The following is a 13,469-nucleotide window of genomic DNA, read 5'->3' as shown; positions in this document are numbered from 1 at the left end:
ATAATAATAATTTATATTTCTATTTCAATCAAATAATTTTAAATATATATAATGCAACACATTTTATCATTTAAAAGACACCCTCAGTCCTATTACAGTTGAAAATCACAAAACCTAGAAAGATGCTTCCAAACTGTAAACACAGTAAAGATTGTCTCCACAATTACTCTTCTCTAATTTACTTTAGTTTAGTTCGAAAAGGAAACCGCCATTAGAGCTTTAGTTTATACTAATCTAGGATTTTCTTAATTTGTTGAGATACTAACACTAATCACCAATCAAAACGCATGAGAGCAAATACTCAATCAGACCACTTCACTACAACAACTATCAAGAAAGTAACACCTCCAATCAATATTCAGAAACGTAGAAGTCAAAAAGATTTAAGTACAAGCAATCATCAAGAGGGACCATGAGTGAGTGAAAACCTCCAGTCTTCACGAGCATACTTCAAGTTTGATTGGTTTGTCCTGGAAACCATGGAAGCCCTGGTTGAAGACATTGCTTTGCTTCTGGCAGAGGAACAATTGGTCCAAGAAAGATTCGCCACAAATCAAGTATTATTGTCACCAGCATTGCCGCACCCAGAGCATCTACCGCAACTCGGGGTAAGTCCCAAAGATCACTGGGTTTCTCATCAATTCTGACCATACGAGAGAAATCTCATCAAGAAAATAAGAAAAGTATTGATAGATGATAAAAGTGGTCACACCCAAAAACGTCGCATGAGTCACATTATACCCTTAATTGCATAAGTACAGTGCTAGAGCCTAGAAAGCATAATCGAGATAATTACAACATTAACCACTGCAACTTATGAATTTCAATATGGTCCTATATTCTTCTAAACAAACAAAGTCAAAATTAACCAGTTGGATTGGGTTCTCACCTTAGAAACATTGGGAAGCTTACAATGAAGTAGATGGCATAAAACAAAGACCCAACTTTATACATGGATGCACGGTCCACAAACTCGTAATAAGGGAACTGCATATATTCCAAGCAAACTATTAGAGACAAGGCCTTATTGAAATATTAGGGCCAAGGAAGTTAGTTCTAGTAGGAACATCTCAAATTAAACACTATACTTAGCAATCACGCAACAGAACTTTGAAATGTAGGGGAAACTACCAGAAAAACTTAGAAGAGAAATATTCAATCCAGCAGACTTAAATATTTATCAATCCAAAAAGCCCAGAAAACACAATATTCAATTCCATAGCTTGATTTTATTAATTTCATTTAAGTGGTTCAGTTATAATATTAAGGTGAATCATCTATGAAGTATCAGAAAATTCATTATATCCAAATTCTTCTGATAAGACTAAGGAGTGCACTAGACAATAAGAGAGAAGCATAAATCATCAGAAAAATAAACTGCACCATTCTAATTTATTGAAGGCACCCTACTGATATGTTGCCATAGAGAATTCCGAAGGTCTATCGTTTTGTTAACAAAGGGGCCAAAAAGAAATGACAAACAAAGAACGATGTTAGCACATACATTAGAAATGGCTAAAGTCTCTAGGTATGCAATGAAATAAGCAAGAGCCAAAATCCATCCAGCCTCCACAGCCCACCGAATTTTATCTGGCAAGTCAGCAACAGAATGCCGTATTCTGCGAAGTGTTAAGTTCGATGCAACATGGTAAAATAAAAAGCAGACATGGGTGAGAAGGAAAGTCGTGTGTGGTACCTACAGAGAATAGCAAATATCAATAAACTGGCATAAAAAACCAATAGAAGGACTATACATATTTGAGGTTTTATGTATATGGGTAATGTTTGTAAGTGGCTTACATTATTCATCTTCCATGATGGGAACGTATATGAAGCTCCCAAAACTGTGAAGAAATAGTGGGTCCAGAAGTAATTGCCAACATAGCTAAAAAGTATTATCCAAAGATTTGCCTGCAATAGCAATGTAATTACTTCTAATAGCAAGAACTTCCATGGAGGACTAACATNATTGTCATTGATTGAATATTTTGTTTTGTTTATAGAATATAGATTCGATTCATCTAAGACTCCGATTTATTGTCATCCCTAATCGCGTTCGTGGAGTGTCCCTAACGTTTTTCTTTCTTGTTTGTAACACGTTTTATTTTGGAATAAACAATATTAGTACAAGAGCATGCATGTGACCTTGATTTAGTCATACGCAATCTTAATTTTCATGTCTTGTAGAACGTGGTTTGGTCTTGAAATATACTTGAATGAAACATATGCTTTAGAACGTTATTAATACCACCAAATTTATATGTTAACGTGTGGTTTTGATCAGAACGAAAAAAACTCTAAAGTCAATTAATTCGGTTTGTTTGAATAATTCTAAAATTTAACGTTATCATCCAGTGACGAAATCAGAAAATTGCATTTGGGAGGTCAAAGTGTAACGAGGCCATCCTAGACCTAAATAGTTTTATTACAAAGAATTTAACATATGAAAGAGATTTAATATTACCTTGATGACAACTCAATGAAAATTAATTGATCTTTTAGATAAAAATTTCATTGGTCTCCCTTAGAAAATTTAGTTAAAATTCCAATAATTAGCATTAAACATTTTCTTAAAGACATTTGTAAAAAAATTGAAAATTCTAACGTATGAACATGGACACTCTTTTAGAGTCATGTCTATTACTATAATTATGTCAATTGTCAAACTTAATTAAGAGGGTTGAACAAATTTTTTTTTTTTTTAATGATCAGGGGTGTCCGGACCAGTTTGCGTGCACGTCAACTAATCCTCAAAGATCTTTAACCTATAAGTCGGATAAGAGCTCCAATGATCACCTCCATTGGGGGTCGTGAGACTCAAACTTAAGAGTCTATATTAGATTTTTGTCTTACTCTTTTACCATCAAGAAGACTCAAACTTAGAAAATCCTATTAAATTCTCCTTTACTCTTAGAATTAGACTGCCAGTGGCGGTTGGTTGAACAAAAGTTTATCTTAGAAAATTGTAAACACGTTATGCCTAGAAATGAACAGTGAAATTAAGACCTATTCTAATTCCATTAATTGTAATTTCTCTTGTTTAATTTGGCCTTTCATATTCATGCCTCCTGAGTCAAGTCAATTAGAGTAATTTTCTTATAATATTTTTACTTCAATTTCTCCAAAAGATCAAAAATAAAGATCAAGTGGCAGAAAAAAAAAAAAAAAAAATTTGAAAAGATGAAAATTGAAAAAGCTAATTAGTCTGGTCCCAATGGCAAAACTAATTCATAATGAGGTTTTAGAAATTAAGAAGATGAAGATCTTAGAGATAATGGAACCAATTATTATAATTTCAGTCAATTATGGGGTCTATTGCAGTTTGTCAATGAATGTGTTTCAATGATTTAACAACCAGTTGAATTTTGTGTTAAAGTCTTCCCATCAAATCTACTATTTTCTTGTGTATTTTTCACTTCACCGCTCACCAATCCAAAGTAGAGAAATTTCCCAACATTCATATTTAAGTCTAATAGATATAGACTTGGACTAATTCAATTTATGAGTCAAAGAGACTATTTAAAATTGGAGTGATCAACTTTACAAAATCATCTATTTATAATGAAATACTACTTTCCATCAAATCTACTCATGGCTGACGTAGGACGCGTTGGCATAGAGGAACCATACACTAATCTCGTTGGGACACATTGCCCTCGACAATCATGTCCTGACGAATTTCCGATTGTCATATTCAAGACATTTTATGTGTTTCTCGACATTGGTTGCGTGAGTATAACCCCTACACCAAAACCCTTCATTGTTGCACCCTCCCATCATCGAAAAATGGCGTGTGCTTGGCTGGGCAGCTGGTTGAGGAATTTCCTCAAACAACTGGTGGGCGTGACTTTGAATGGAGATTATGGGCTAGTGGATAATAACCGGTGCCCAAAGAATGCACAACAACCACAACAAAGCAACAAACAGGAGGATGGGGGGTCAAAAAGGTAGAAAAAAGGGGTGAAAACGGTGGAAAAGGGCACAAAAAAAGTTGTCGCATGGCGATGGGAATGGAACTTGGGCAACAAACAGTGAGTGACAACAACCGATGAGGGTTTTGTAAAGGCGATGAAAGGATTTGATTGGTGGCTTTGGGGTGACTTTTCAATAAGGGAATCAGCCGGAATTTGGTCACAAATAAGAAAGAAAACGCAACGCCAAGGAGGCCATTTTCTGATGATGGGAGAGTGCAACAGTGAAGGGGTTTGGAGGATTTTGGGTGAAAAACCAGCCAAAACAAGGCTGAAAACGTCAGCGTCTGGTTGGTGGTGCTGGCTGGATGGTAACGGTGATGGTGGCTGTGTCGAGGGGAAATAAAAAGTGAAGGATATGATGGTAATACTAAGTCATAATTAAAAATTAATTAACAGTGTTAGTTTAAGGGTGTAAATTTGGAATAAATACAACTAGGATATGAACTCAAGATTTTGCCAAACCTCGAGTAGAATATTTTGTTTGCTCTTATAATTATTAAAAATCCACTTGAAACAGGGGGATTTATAATAATTTAAGGGGGTATTTAATAAGCAGAGGGAGATTTTTTATGGTTTACGAAAAAGTTTTGAGTATGTTTATATCAAACAATCCTACAAGGAAATAAACGAAATAAAACCCTGAATTTAAATATTACAGATCTAATACTGTAATATAACTTTAATAATATTATAATTTGGCATGCTCTCCTTATATCTTAAAATTCTGATTTAAAATGTAAGCATGGCAATGTTCCCCAGAATTCTGGGGACCCGTCCCTCCCCACCCCATATAGGGCGGGGAAGCCCCGGTTTTTTAGGGGATAGAGGCGGGGGTGGGGGGCGTTTTAATCCCCGTCCTCGGGGGTGGGGGGCGTTTTAATCCCCGTCCTCGGGGATGGGGCGGGGGTGGGTGATGCCTTTCCCCCATCCCGCCTCGTATATANTCTTAGCAACGCGAAAATTCACTATAGTAAACTATCAGTGAATGTTGTATCATACATTTAATTTTCTTAATAGGAGTTTACTACAACCACTGTTGGAGAAGGTAGATGTTGTGACGCAAACTTATAAGGAAGAGGTTGGAGGTGATTTTGGGTGAAAAACTAGTCGGAACAAGGCTAAAAACGCCAGTAGCTGGGTGGTGGCGGCCGCTGAATGGTGATGGTGGATGTGTTTTTTTTGTTGGGGGGGAAGGGGGAATAAAAGGTAAAGTGAAGGGTAGGATGGTAATAGCATAAGTTAGAAATCAAAATTTATAAATAGTGTTAGTTTAAGTGTGTGAATATAGAATAAATACAACATGAGGTATGAATTCAGGATTTCGCTAAACCTTAGGTAGGAACAGTTGTTTGCTCTAACTATAAAGGAGTTTTAATAATTTCCAAAAAATTCTGGTGCACTTAAGATTAAACTATCCTGCAAAGGGTGTATGAATATAAACGATCCATCAACAGCAATCACTTATTATTGATAATGTTATCAAATCAATATTTTAATTCTCATTTATTTATCTGTGATCTCGAAAAAGATTTTTCACACTATTTAAATCAAAATATTGCGTATATATATAATGATTTTTATGTGATCGCCAATGTCGAAAAGAATAAGATGAATGAAAAATTGGCTCACTAACATAATTTCCTTTGAATTTCACATGTTTCCTAGTTGGTTTTTTTTTTTTTTTTTTTTTTTTCTCTAACCCATCAATGATAATCCTGAATATATATAAGCTTCCAATATATATATTTACATATGCAACCTAAAGTCAATCAAGAATCTAATAAAGTTATGATTAAGAACACATTAGAAATTAAAAAAACAAAACCACATAATTGTTTAGTCATTTAGCAAAAGAGTAAATGGAATCGTAGTATTTTATTTATTTATTTGGAAATTTCTTCAAAATTTTAAAGCCACATGTAAGAATACAACTTTACCAACATTCAAGACACAATGAGTTAAGTGGGTAAATGAAACAACTACATTTCTTGCTGCCTATTGAGAAACCAACAAGAATCTAATAGGCAGGTAAATTAGGTGAAAAAATCATTATATGTTTTCGATTAAAGAGAATAAATCTACATTGATCCACCATTTAGGACCAACTTAATTAAGTGTTTATAGTCAAAACCAAGGGACTTTTGTAGCCAGATTTTCCACTTAGCTTTTTGGTGGTACAATGATTCTGACAAGAAGTTTCAAGTTACAAATGTTTCCCGCGTCATTTATTTGCTCATTTAATAATACACAGAAAGAGAAAGAATCTTAAAATATTATGAGTTATTATGTCGATTATTAAAATAAATGATAAAAGAATTATATATAACATGTATATACGTTAAGTTTATGTGTGATTTGAAATACTCGCTAGACCGAAGATTTGTCTCCATATGAATTACTTGAAAAATTTTAGGTAAAATCTCCTCACAACAGGAATGTTTTGAAAGATAAAATTTTAACCAAATTTCTTGCATCAAGAATATATGTTACATTTTTTTTTATTTTAACACATCTTGATGGCAGAATTGCGAATTCACAATTTATGAAAAGAAAATCAGGATGTTCGCAAAAGAGAATAACTAATATATAGTTTCTCAATCATGTACTATTGTATTGACATGATATGTTGATTGTGCCATAGTCCATAGACTTTTTTCCTCAACCTATGGTTATATATGAATAGTTTTTTGGCGGTTGGAGAGAAAAGGAAATGAATCTCTTTCGGTTGGTAATAAAAGAAAAGAAAGGAAAAGGAGGGATACAACAAGAATTTTAAATTAATTGAAATAATACAAAAGGCATGAAAATTCAAAGCAAAGGGACCCAACAAGGTGGAATTTGTGCGACTTTTTGTCCCCCAAAACACCTTCCACTAAGCCTAATTATGGATAAAAATTTGGTATTATGTTTAGACTCTAGAGACCCTCCCCAATGTAGTAGCATGGGTGAAGATTCAAGACTTGAGAGGATTCTTTTATTTTTTTTATTTTTTTTTTATAGAAAAGGCCAATATTAGATTGCAAAAAAGTCTTCCATACCCAATGATGACACATGCTTTGGCATGTTTTCATGGGTTTAAGGTTATGGTGTGAAACAAAATTTGGTGCATAGTATTTTTGAAATTTTGTAAAATAATGTTACATCTTAGGGCTGTTTGGATCAGGGGTATATAAGACAATGGGGGTAATCTTCGTTTATTTTGTAAGATTCTGATGTTTGGTTTGCAAGTAATAAAATATTATAGTAATCTTTATTGCAAATAGAGATTACAGTTGATAATGTGAGGGGTAATCTTATTACCTTGCTGGGGGTGTTATTAAAACATTACCGGAGTAATATGATTTTTCTATCCATTTTGCCCTTAATTAAAAACCATTTTGGACACCTTAACCACAAAAAGTTTAAAAGTTAACAAAATACCCCTAGCCACCCAAGACCACTGTTGACAGTCTGCGTCAGTCGCCGTAATGGTGCACAACAGGAGAGATTTGGTCGGTTGTGTGTCGTTAAGGCCTTTTCTAGCCATGGATCTGCTGAAAACGACCAGATTTGGCGTTTCTATGGTTGTTTTACGTGGCCATGAAATGACCACATGTATGACCTTTTCACAGTCATATTTGTGGCCATTTCACGGCCACATCTTTGGCCGTGAAATGGCCATAGATCTAGTTGTTTTTCAACCATGGATTTGTGATCTATGGCCATTTTCGGCTTTGCCAGCACACGATCGACCATACACAGTCAGTCGTGCACCATTTCGTTGTCTGTCGACGGCAGTCGATAGTGGTGGCTTTCTGTTGTTTTAGCAAAATTTTAAATGTAGGGGATTAAAAGAATGATTTAAAAAATAATAATAAAAAATACTATTATATTAATGTTTAAAAAGGAGGGCAATTTAATAATCTATATAACATACCCACCTATTTATCCTCCCAACCAAACATATTATTCACCAATTTATTCGAACTAACCAAACACATTTTCTAAACATTGCTAGTAATCTTTATGGTGATCTTTTTTTCCGTTAATATAATATTGTTTCTGGTATCTGTGCTATTGATAAATGTTGCTGGAGCATTCACTGACTGTGTATTAATTTGAGCAAGTGCTTATTCTAGAACCATGTGTAAATGTACTCTGGAGGTATAGAATATAAGGATGCACCAGTCAAGCTTGGACCAAGATCACTAAGATACTTTGGTTTATGGGGAAATATTAAGTACAAGGATGGTTAAGCAAGGTAGTTTGACAAGTGTCTAGGCACTTTAGTTTAAGGGGGAATATTAGGTATAAGAGTTAGTAAGGTTGTTTTTGTAAAGTTTGTAAGTAGTGCTTACGGTGTGTTTTGCAAAGTTTGCAAGTAGTGCTTAAACGCAGCGTTTTGTAATATGCTTCAATCTCCATATAAGAGACTGCTGTTTCAGCTTTTATTATTAACGAAGATTCAGTTAATAGAATTCCACTCATTTTCTTCAGCTCGTTTTCCAGCTCTAAACTCTTCTTTCAATATTTTATTGTTTTTTATTCTTCTTTTCAATTCCGCTCAAGAATCTTCACCCTATAATAAAATATTATATGATCTAAACGCTCTCCTCAGATAATTAATAGAAAAAAAAATGTAAGTTATGGGTTATCTTTAATAAGTATATATATTCAGAAGCAGTATCTACTCAGTTTGATTTGGCTTTAAAAGCGATATTGGAGTACAGTTGTGTAATTTGATGGTGCAGAGAGATTATCGCTCATAATAAGAAAAGTCTCATATTACTATTGGAAAAAAAAAGTCTTGACCAAAATCTTGGATTGTTTAGACAATAAGAACGTTTATGTTTATGAGAAATCTAAAATAAATTTTTGACAATACAAAGTAAATTCTAAAGGCTGAATGATTTGAAACAGAACCAAAAAATACAACAGTATCTACTCGATTCAAACCAAACTGTTAGCTGATCAAGATAACATAATATCTAAGTTGTTACATGAGAAAAATATTATTATCTTCTAAACAATTTATATATGCAAATTATTTTGTGAAAATCTTCTCATTGGAAAACAAATAATTTAACATACATATTCAAAAGCTTCAAACCTAACATGATTATTATATAAATTGTTGCCATGTTATATGTTTCAAAATAATATTCCAACAAGGTTGGACTTTAGATAATATAATAATATACTCTTCTCATGCTTAGATTTTGATATGCTTTTATCTTTATAAGTCCTTTAGCTTTCAACATTATTAATCTAACATTATTAATCTATTGGTATTATTATTTGATATTTCAACTTGAATATTCAAAAAAAAATTCCTCGATTGAATCATTAACTTTTAATAAGCAAAACATATATATATATATATATATATATATATATATGAAGATAAAGATCAGATCAATTGACATATGGTGTCAAACTTTGAAATCTTGGAGGAAGTAGTTGTTTATTAAGACTATACAATTGAAACTTTTAGGTCAAAAAGTTTAGCCTGTGAATTATCTGAATTTTCTTGACCTAAATTTTATTTATTTATTTATTATTATTATTATTTTTTTTTTTGGGTCCAAATTAACATATATATCATGTTAATTTATTGCAATGTCTCAACAACTCTTTATTTTCTCTTTGTTTTACTGTCTTTGAGGTGTCTGAATCTTCAACTAATCACCGATGTCACATTTCACATTTCTAACGAATGAAGATTTGGTCAGTTTATAAGCTTAGAGTCCATATAACTAAGTAAACGTGTTTTGGGTAAAACACACCTACGTAAAACTCAAAAGCAAATTCGTACAAATTGAGTGTAAAATAAAAAAATATCTACTCGGTTGGATTACAACTTTTATAATCATGATGTTGTCTAATTATATACCTCTACTTTCTCCACTCTTTTATTTAAAAAAAAAAAAGTCTCACCAACCTTTTTGGAGAAGCACTTCACATTATTTTTGTCAAACCATAAATAATATATAAAAGTGAAGTTTATAAGATGGTAGATTAAGAACATTTAGGTTATCTTTCTTTCTTTGTTCTGAAAAAAAAAAAAAAAAAATCTATAAATTTACACAAAACTTTTTTTAATTTGAAAGAAATGTGATTCCGAAAGTCGATTTCACTTTTAGAATTACCAAAATATTTTCTTTTAATGGGAACTAAGCCTAAACTATTAGCTTTTTAGCACCAGTTTCCCTTGTGCAATTTTACTTTCCTCGAAAAAAGATGGTCATTGATAATAACAAATAATATTACATTATAACCAAATTTCTCTCCGCAAGTAATGTGTTGATGCTTGATTTTGACACCAACAACTCGCATGTGCAAAGTAATAAACGGACTTAAAAATCACACGTGATAAAGAGAAATGAAATGATGTAGTGAATAAGAAACGATATTTAAAGTGGTTTGGATGCTCAAAAGCGAATCCTACGCTCACTGCTATTGTATTAATAGATGGGTAAGATCAGATCACGTGCAGCGAGCTAAGTTATAATCTTGAGAGAATACAAAGAGAGAGAGAATGTGCAAGCTATTTTTTTACTAAGATTAGTCAATCTCGCAAATGAGAGGGGTATCCTTTATTTATAGTGGGAGAGTCCAAGGTAATGATTACAAGTCTGTAAGTGGGTAGGTGCCATGCAAATCCTTCTTTGCGTCCCATTGGTGGTCTGCACGAGAAATATCCTCAAATTACGCAGGGCTTGGGCAGGTGGCTAATTCCTAACGACTCACAAGCCTGGCACTCACCTACTACACTGACAAGAACCATGCCACTTGCGTTACTGCACGACGTGGCAGCGCTTGGACGACATAAAACCTTCCTGACCCTTGATTAGCTCTTATTGACGAGAGTCCACGTCAGCCTAACTTTTCAGGCATAACAGAAGTCCCCTAGTTTTTAAGGTTTAAGGATTGAACCTTGAGAACTTCATAATTATGCCACGACTTGACCTGTTCTGAATGATGCTTGGTTGAGCTGACCGAGCTGCAAGGAGGTCATAGCACATGCCTCTACGAGCGACCTGAGATGGTCTTCTTCCACAAAGTCGACGACCTGGATCAGACCCTACTCATTGCCGTACCGATGTGCTTCACATCCCATCTGCGGTCTGCGACCTGATAATACTGAGCATATCTTTACCAAAGACAAAGAATTGCATTGTCTCATAATCAATACGCGGCGAAGAGTGTTCTGTCCAAACGACCTTTTCAGATGTTATCCGTTGTGCTTGACAGCCAATCCGTTCAATAAAATAATCTTTATTCTGACAGATGTGTTTAGTGCGCCATAAGTGCCAGCTATGCTGATTAAATGCAAGCCATGCTGAAACGACATTCCCTTTCAAGGCATTAAATGCAGATGAGGGCACATTTAATGTGGAGGAGGTAATCGAGTCGTCGCTTGGTTATTCCAATGGAGGGAAGCGTCGATTGATGTTCTCAAAGCGTGGCAGTTACTCCTTCTCACAGATTGATGACACGTAGTCGTAATCAATGGCGAAAAATGTATTCCGCCCAAGCATCGCTTAACTTAGGGAAAATCAATCATCGCTTCCTCCCCCTATAAAACCCAAGGCTCGCCTCAAGCATTGTCACAAAACTCATATTTTCAGAGAAAGAACAAAGCTCTCACGAGTCCAGTCTCCTCATTTTCTAGTTGGTGCGCACCTTTTGTTTACAGCAGGAAGTCCGTTTCCGCAGCCAAGAGGTAAAGAGGATTTCTCCTTTACTTTTCTTTTATGCTTTGTAGATAGCTTGTCTTGACGATAATGGTGGGTGTGAACTGTTTGGTAAACCTTTGAGGTGCGTGTTTATAGGTAGTTGTGAGGAGAAGACTTTTTCTTTCATAAATAGTAAGTATTTAGGGCACGAATCCTTGGGGGTGGTCCCCAAGGGTTTTTTAAGGTTTTTCTAGGGTTTAAGGAAGGTACATTAGGGTTCTTTTGTTCTTCCACGTCGTCGTAGGAATACTATACGAAGACTGAATAATCTTTGCGTGTCTCCCCTTTTTGAGATCACAGGAGCAATGGATGCCTCAGCGACTAGAACAACCGAAGGGACAAGCTCGCAGGTACAGGACACCCCGACGGGTCCCGTGTAGGAGATCCTGTTAGTAGCCACTTGAGATGAAATACAAAAGGCAATGGACTAATATGCACTTAACGTGGACGTCTACCAGCATAGAACATATACAGCTCGAAACCCCACAGAGGGAATGACAGCGATCTCTGAGACGATTTTCAAATGCAGGGCGCTGATTCCTTTCCACCCCATTATTAGGTCGATCCTCGATCATTTTGATGTCGCACCACTGTAGCTAACACCTAATGCATATATGATAGCTATGACTATGTATATCTAAAGCTGGGCATTTGGAACCGGGCCCAAAAGCCCAGCTCTAAAACCCGGTCCTAGGACTGGTCCTTGAGAGGACCGGACCTAGGAGGCCTGGTCCCAAAACGGGACCAGGCCTAAGGAGGAGGGCCCTCCTCCAAGGCCCGGGCCTGGGACCGGTCCCATGCCTGGGCCCAAAAAATTTGTATTTTTTCAATGTAGTCCCCTGCCAAATTACATAAAACCCCCTGTTAATTTTAAATAGATATAAATTACGAGGGCTAAAATGAAATTTTATAAAATTTATAAAAAAAAAATCTTCCAGGTCTAAAAAATTTATAAAATTTATAAATTTTACCCCTAAAAAATACTAAAAACCCCCTATAAAATTTTGTTTTGCCCCCAAAATATAAAAAAATAGAAAGGGGAAAATGAAATTGTCCAAGGCCCATGGGACCAGGCCGAAGGCTTGGTTTTGGTCCTGGTTTTTCTCATGGGCCTGGGACCGGTCCCGGGCCCAGGCTTGGGCCCACAAGGGACCGGTCCCTTGCCCAGCTCTATGTATATCACATGTGGTGAGAATGGCCTTGGCCAATTGATTGCGCTGGAGCTTGCATGCTACTATTATCTGAAAAAGAGCAAGGACAAAGACTCTTTCTACCTCTCAAAGTGATCTACGATCGAGGGAGGCATATTTGGTTACCCTAATAATGTCGGGGCCTACGAAAGCAAATTTTTCTTTTTTCAATATGATGGCGTCTACCAATTTAGGGAACTGAGTAGGTTTTCCCCTCTTCTACTTTGCGAATTTTTTATTTTCCTTTAGTTTTTGCTTTCTGACGAACTTCTCTGTCCTTTTGCAAGAAACAAGACAACCAGGTTGTTGGCTTTAACTGATTTCAACTGAATAGTAGCATTCGGTAATCTTCCTGAGCAGAGTTACGACGCGAGACTGCCCGTGACAACCGCTAACCTAAGGAAGTATGGTTTCTTCAATTCTGAAGCGTCTCTAGAACCCTTCGTTTGTAAGTGTCCGTGTACTTTTAAAAGTTCTTTCTTTTGCATGTAGTGACCTTTTTCACTAAAAATACTTTCATGCAGCGACCATGTCACCCAAAGTCCCAAGACCGTTGACAAGGGCCAGAGGGGTTGTTTTTCCCTAGT

At 35.4% G+C, this 13,469-nt stretch overlaps 1 protein-coding gene across 1 annotated transcript; it reads right to left on the bottom strand.

Annotated features, from left to right (window-relative positions):
• Positions 1–153: 153 nt before the first annotated feature.
• Positions 154–12,245, bottom strand: LOC116116762 (cycloeucalenol cycloisomerase-like). Its single transcript, XM_031402807.1, has 5 exons — positions 12,165–12,245; positions 1,801–1,947; positions 1,505–1,696; positions 890–987; positions 154–643 (listed from the first exon to the last, which is right to left on the bottom strand). Exons 1-5 carry the CDS (start codon positions 12,243–12,245, stop codon positions 451–453), a joined length of 711 nt encoding a protein of 236 aa, XP_031258667.1. The 3' UTR covers positions 154–450.
• Positions 12,246–13,469: the final 1,224 nt, after the last annotated feature.

Source organism: Pistacia vera, unplaced genomic scaffold (assembly GCF_008641045.1).
Source record: "Pistacia vera cultivar Batoury unplaced genomic scaffold, PisVer_v2 Contig782, whole genome shotgun sequence".
In the NCBI taxonomy this organism is placed as follows: Eukaryota; Viridiplantae; Streptophyta; class Magnoliopsida; order Sapindales; family Anacardiaceae; genus Pistacia; species Pistacia vera.
The sequence above is the reverse complement of the archived record's forward strand: the minus strand, read 5'-3'. Positions and strand labels throughout refer to the sequence as shown.

What these genes read in the sequence shown, in the direction of transcription:
- LOC116116762 (XM_031402807.1), bottom strand. Translation starts at nt 12,245, where the DNA reads ATGGGGTGGAAAGGAATCAGCGCCCTGCATTTGAAAATCGTCTCAGAG. An exon ending in CCTCTGTGGGGTTTCGAGCT is followed by an intron (nt 1,948 to 12,164) that starts GTATATGTTCTA and finishes CCTCCATGGAAG; the next exon opens with TTCTTGCTATTAGAAGTAAT. An exon ending in CATCATGGAAGATGAATAAT is followed by an intron (nt 1,697 to 1,800) that starts GTAAGCCACTTA and finishes TATTCTCTGTAG; the next exon opens with GTACCACACACGACTTTCCT.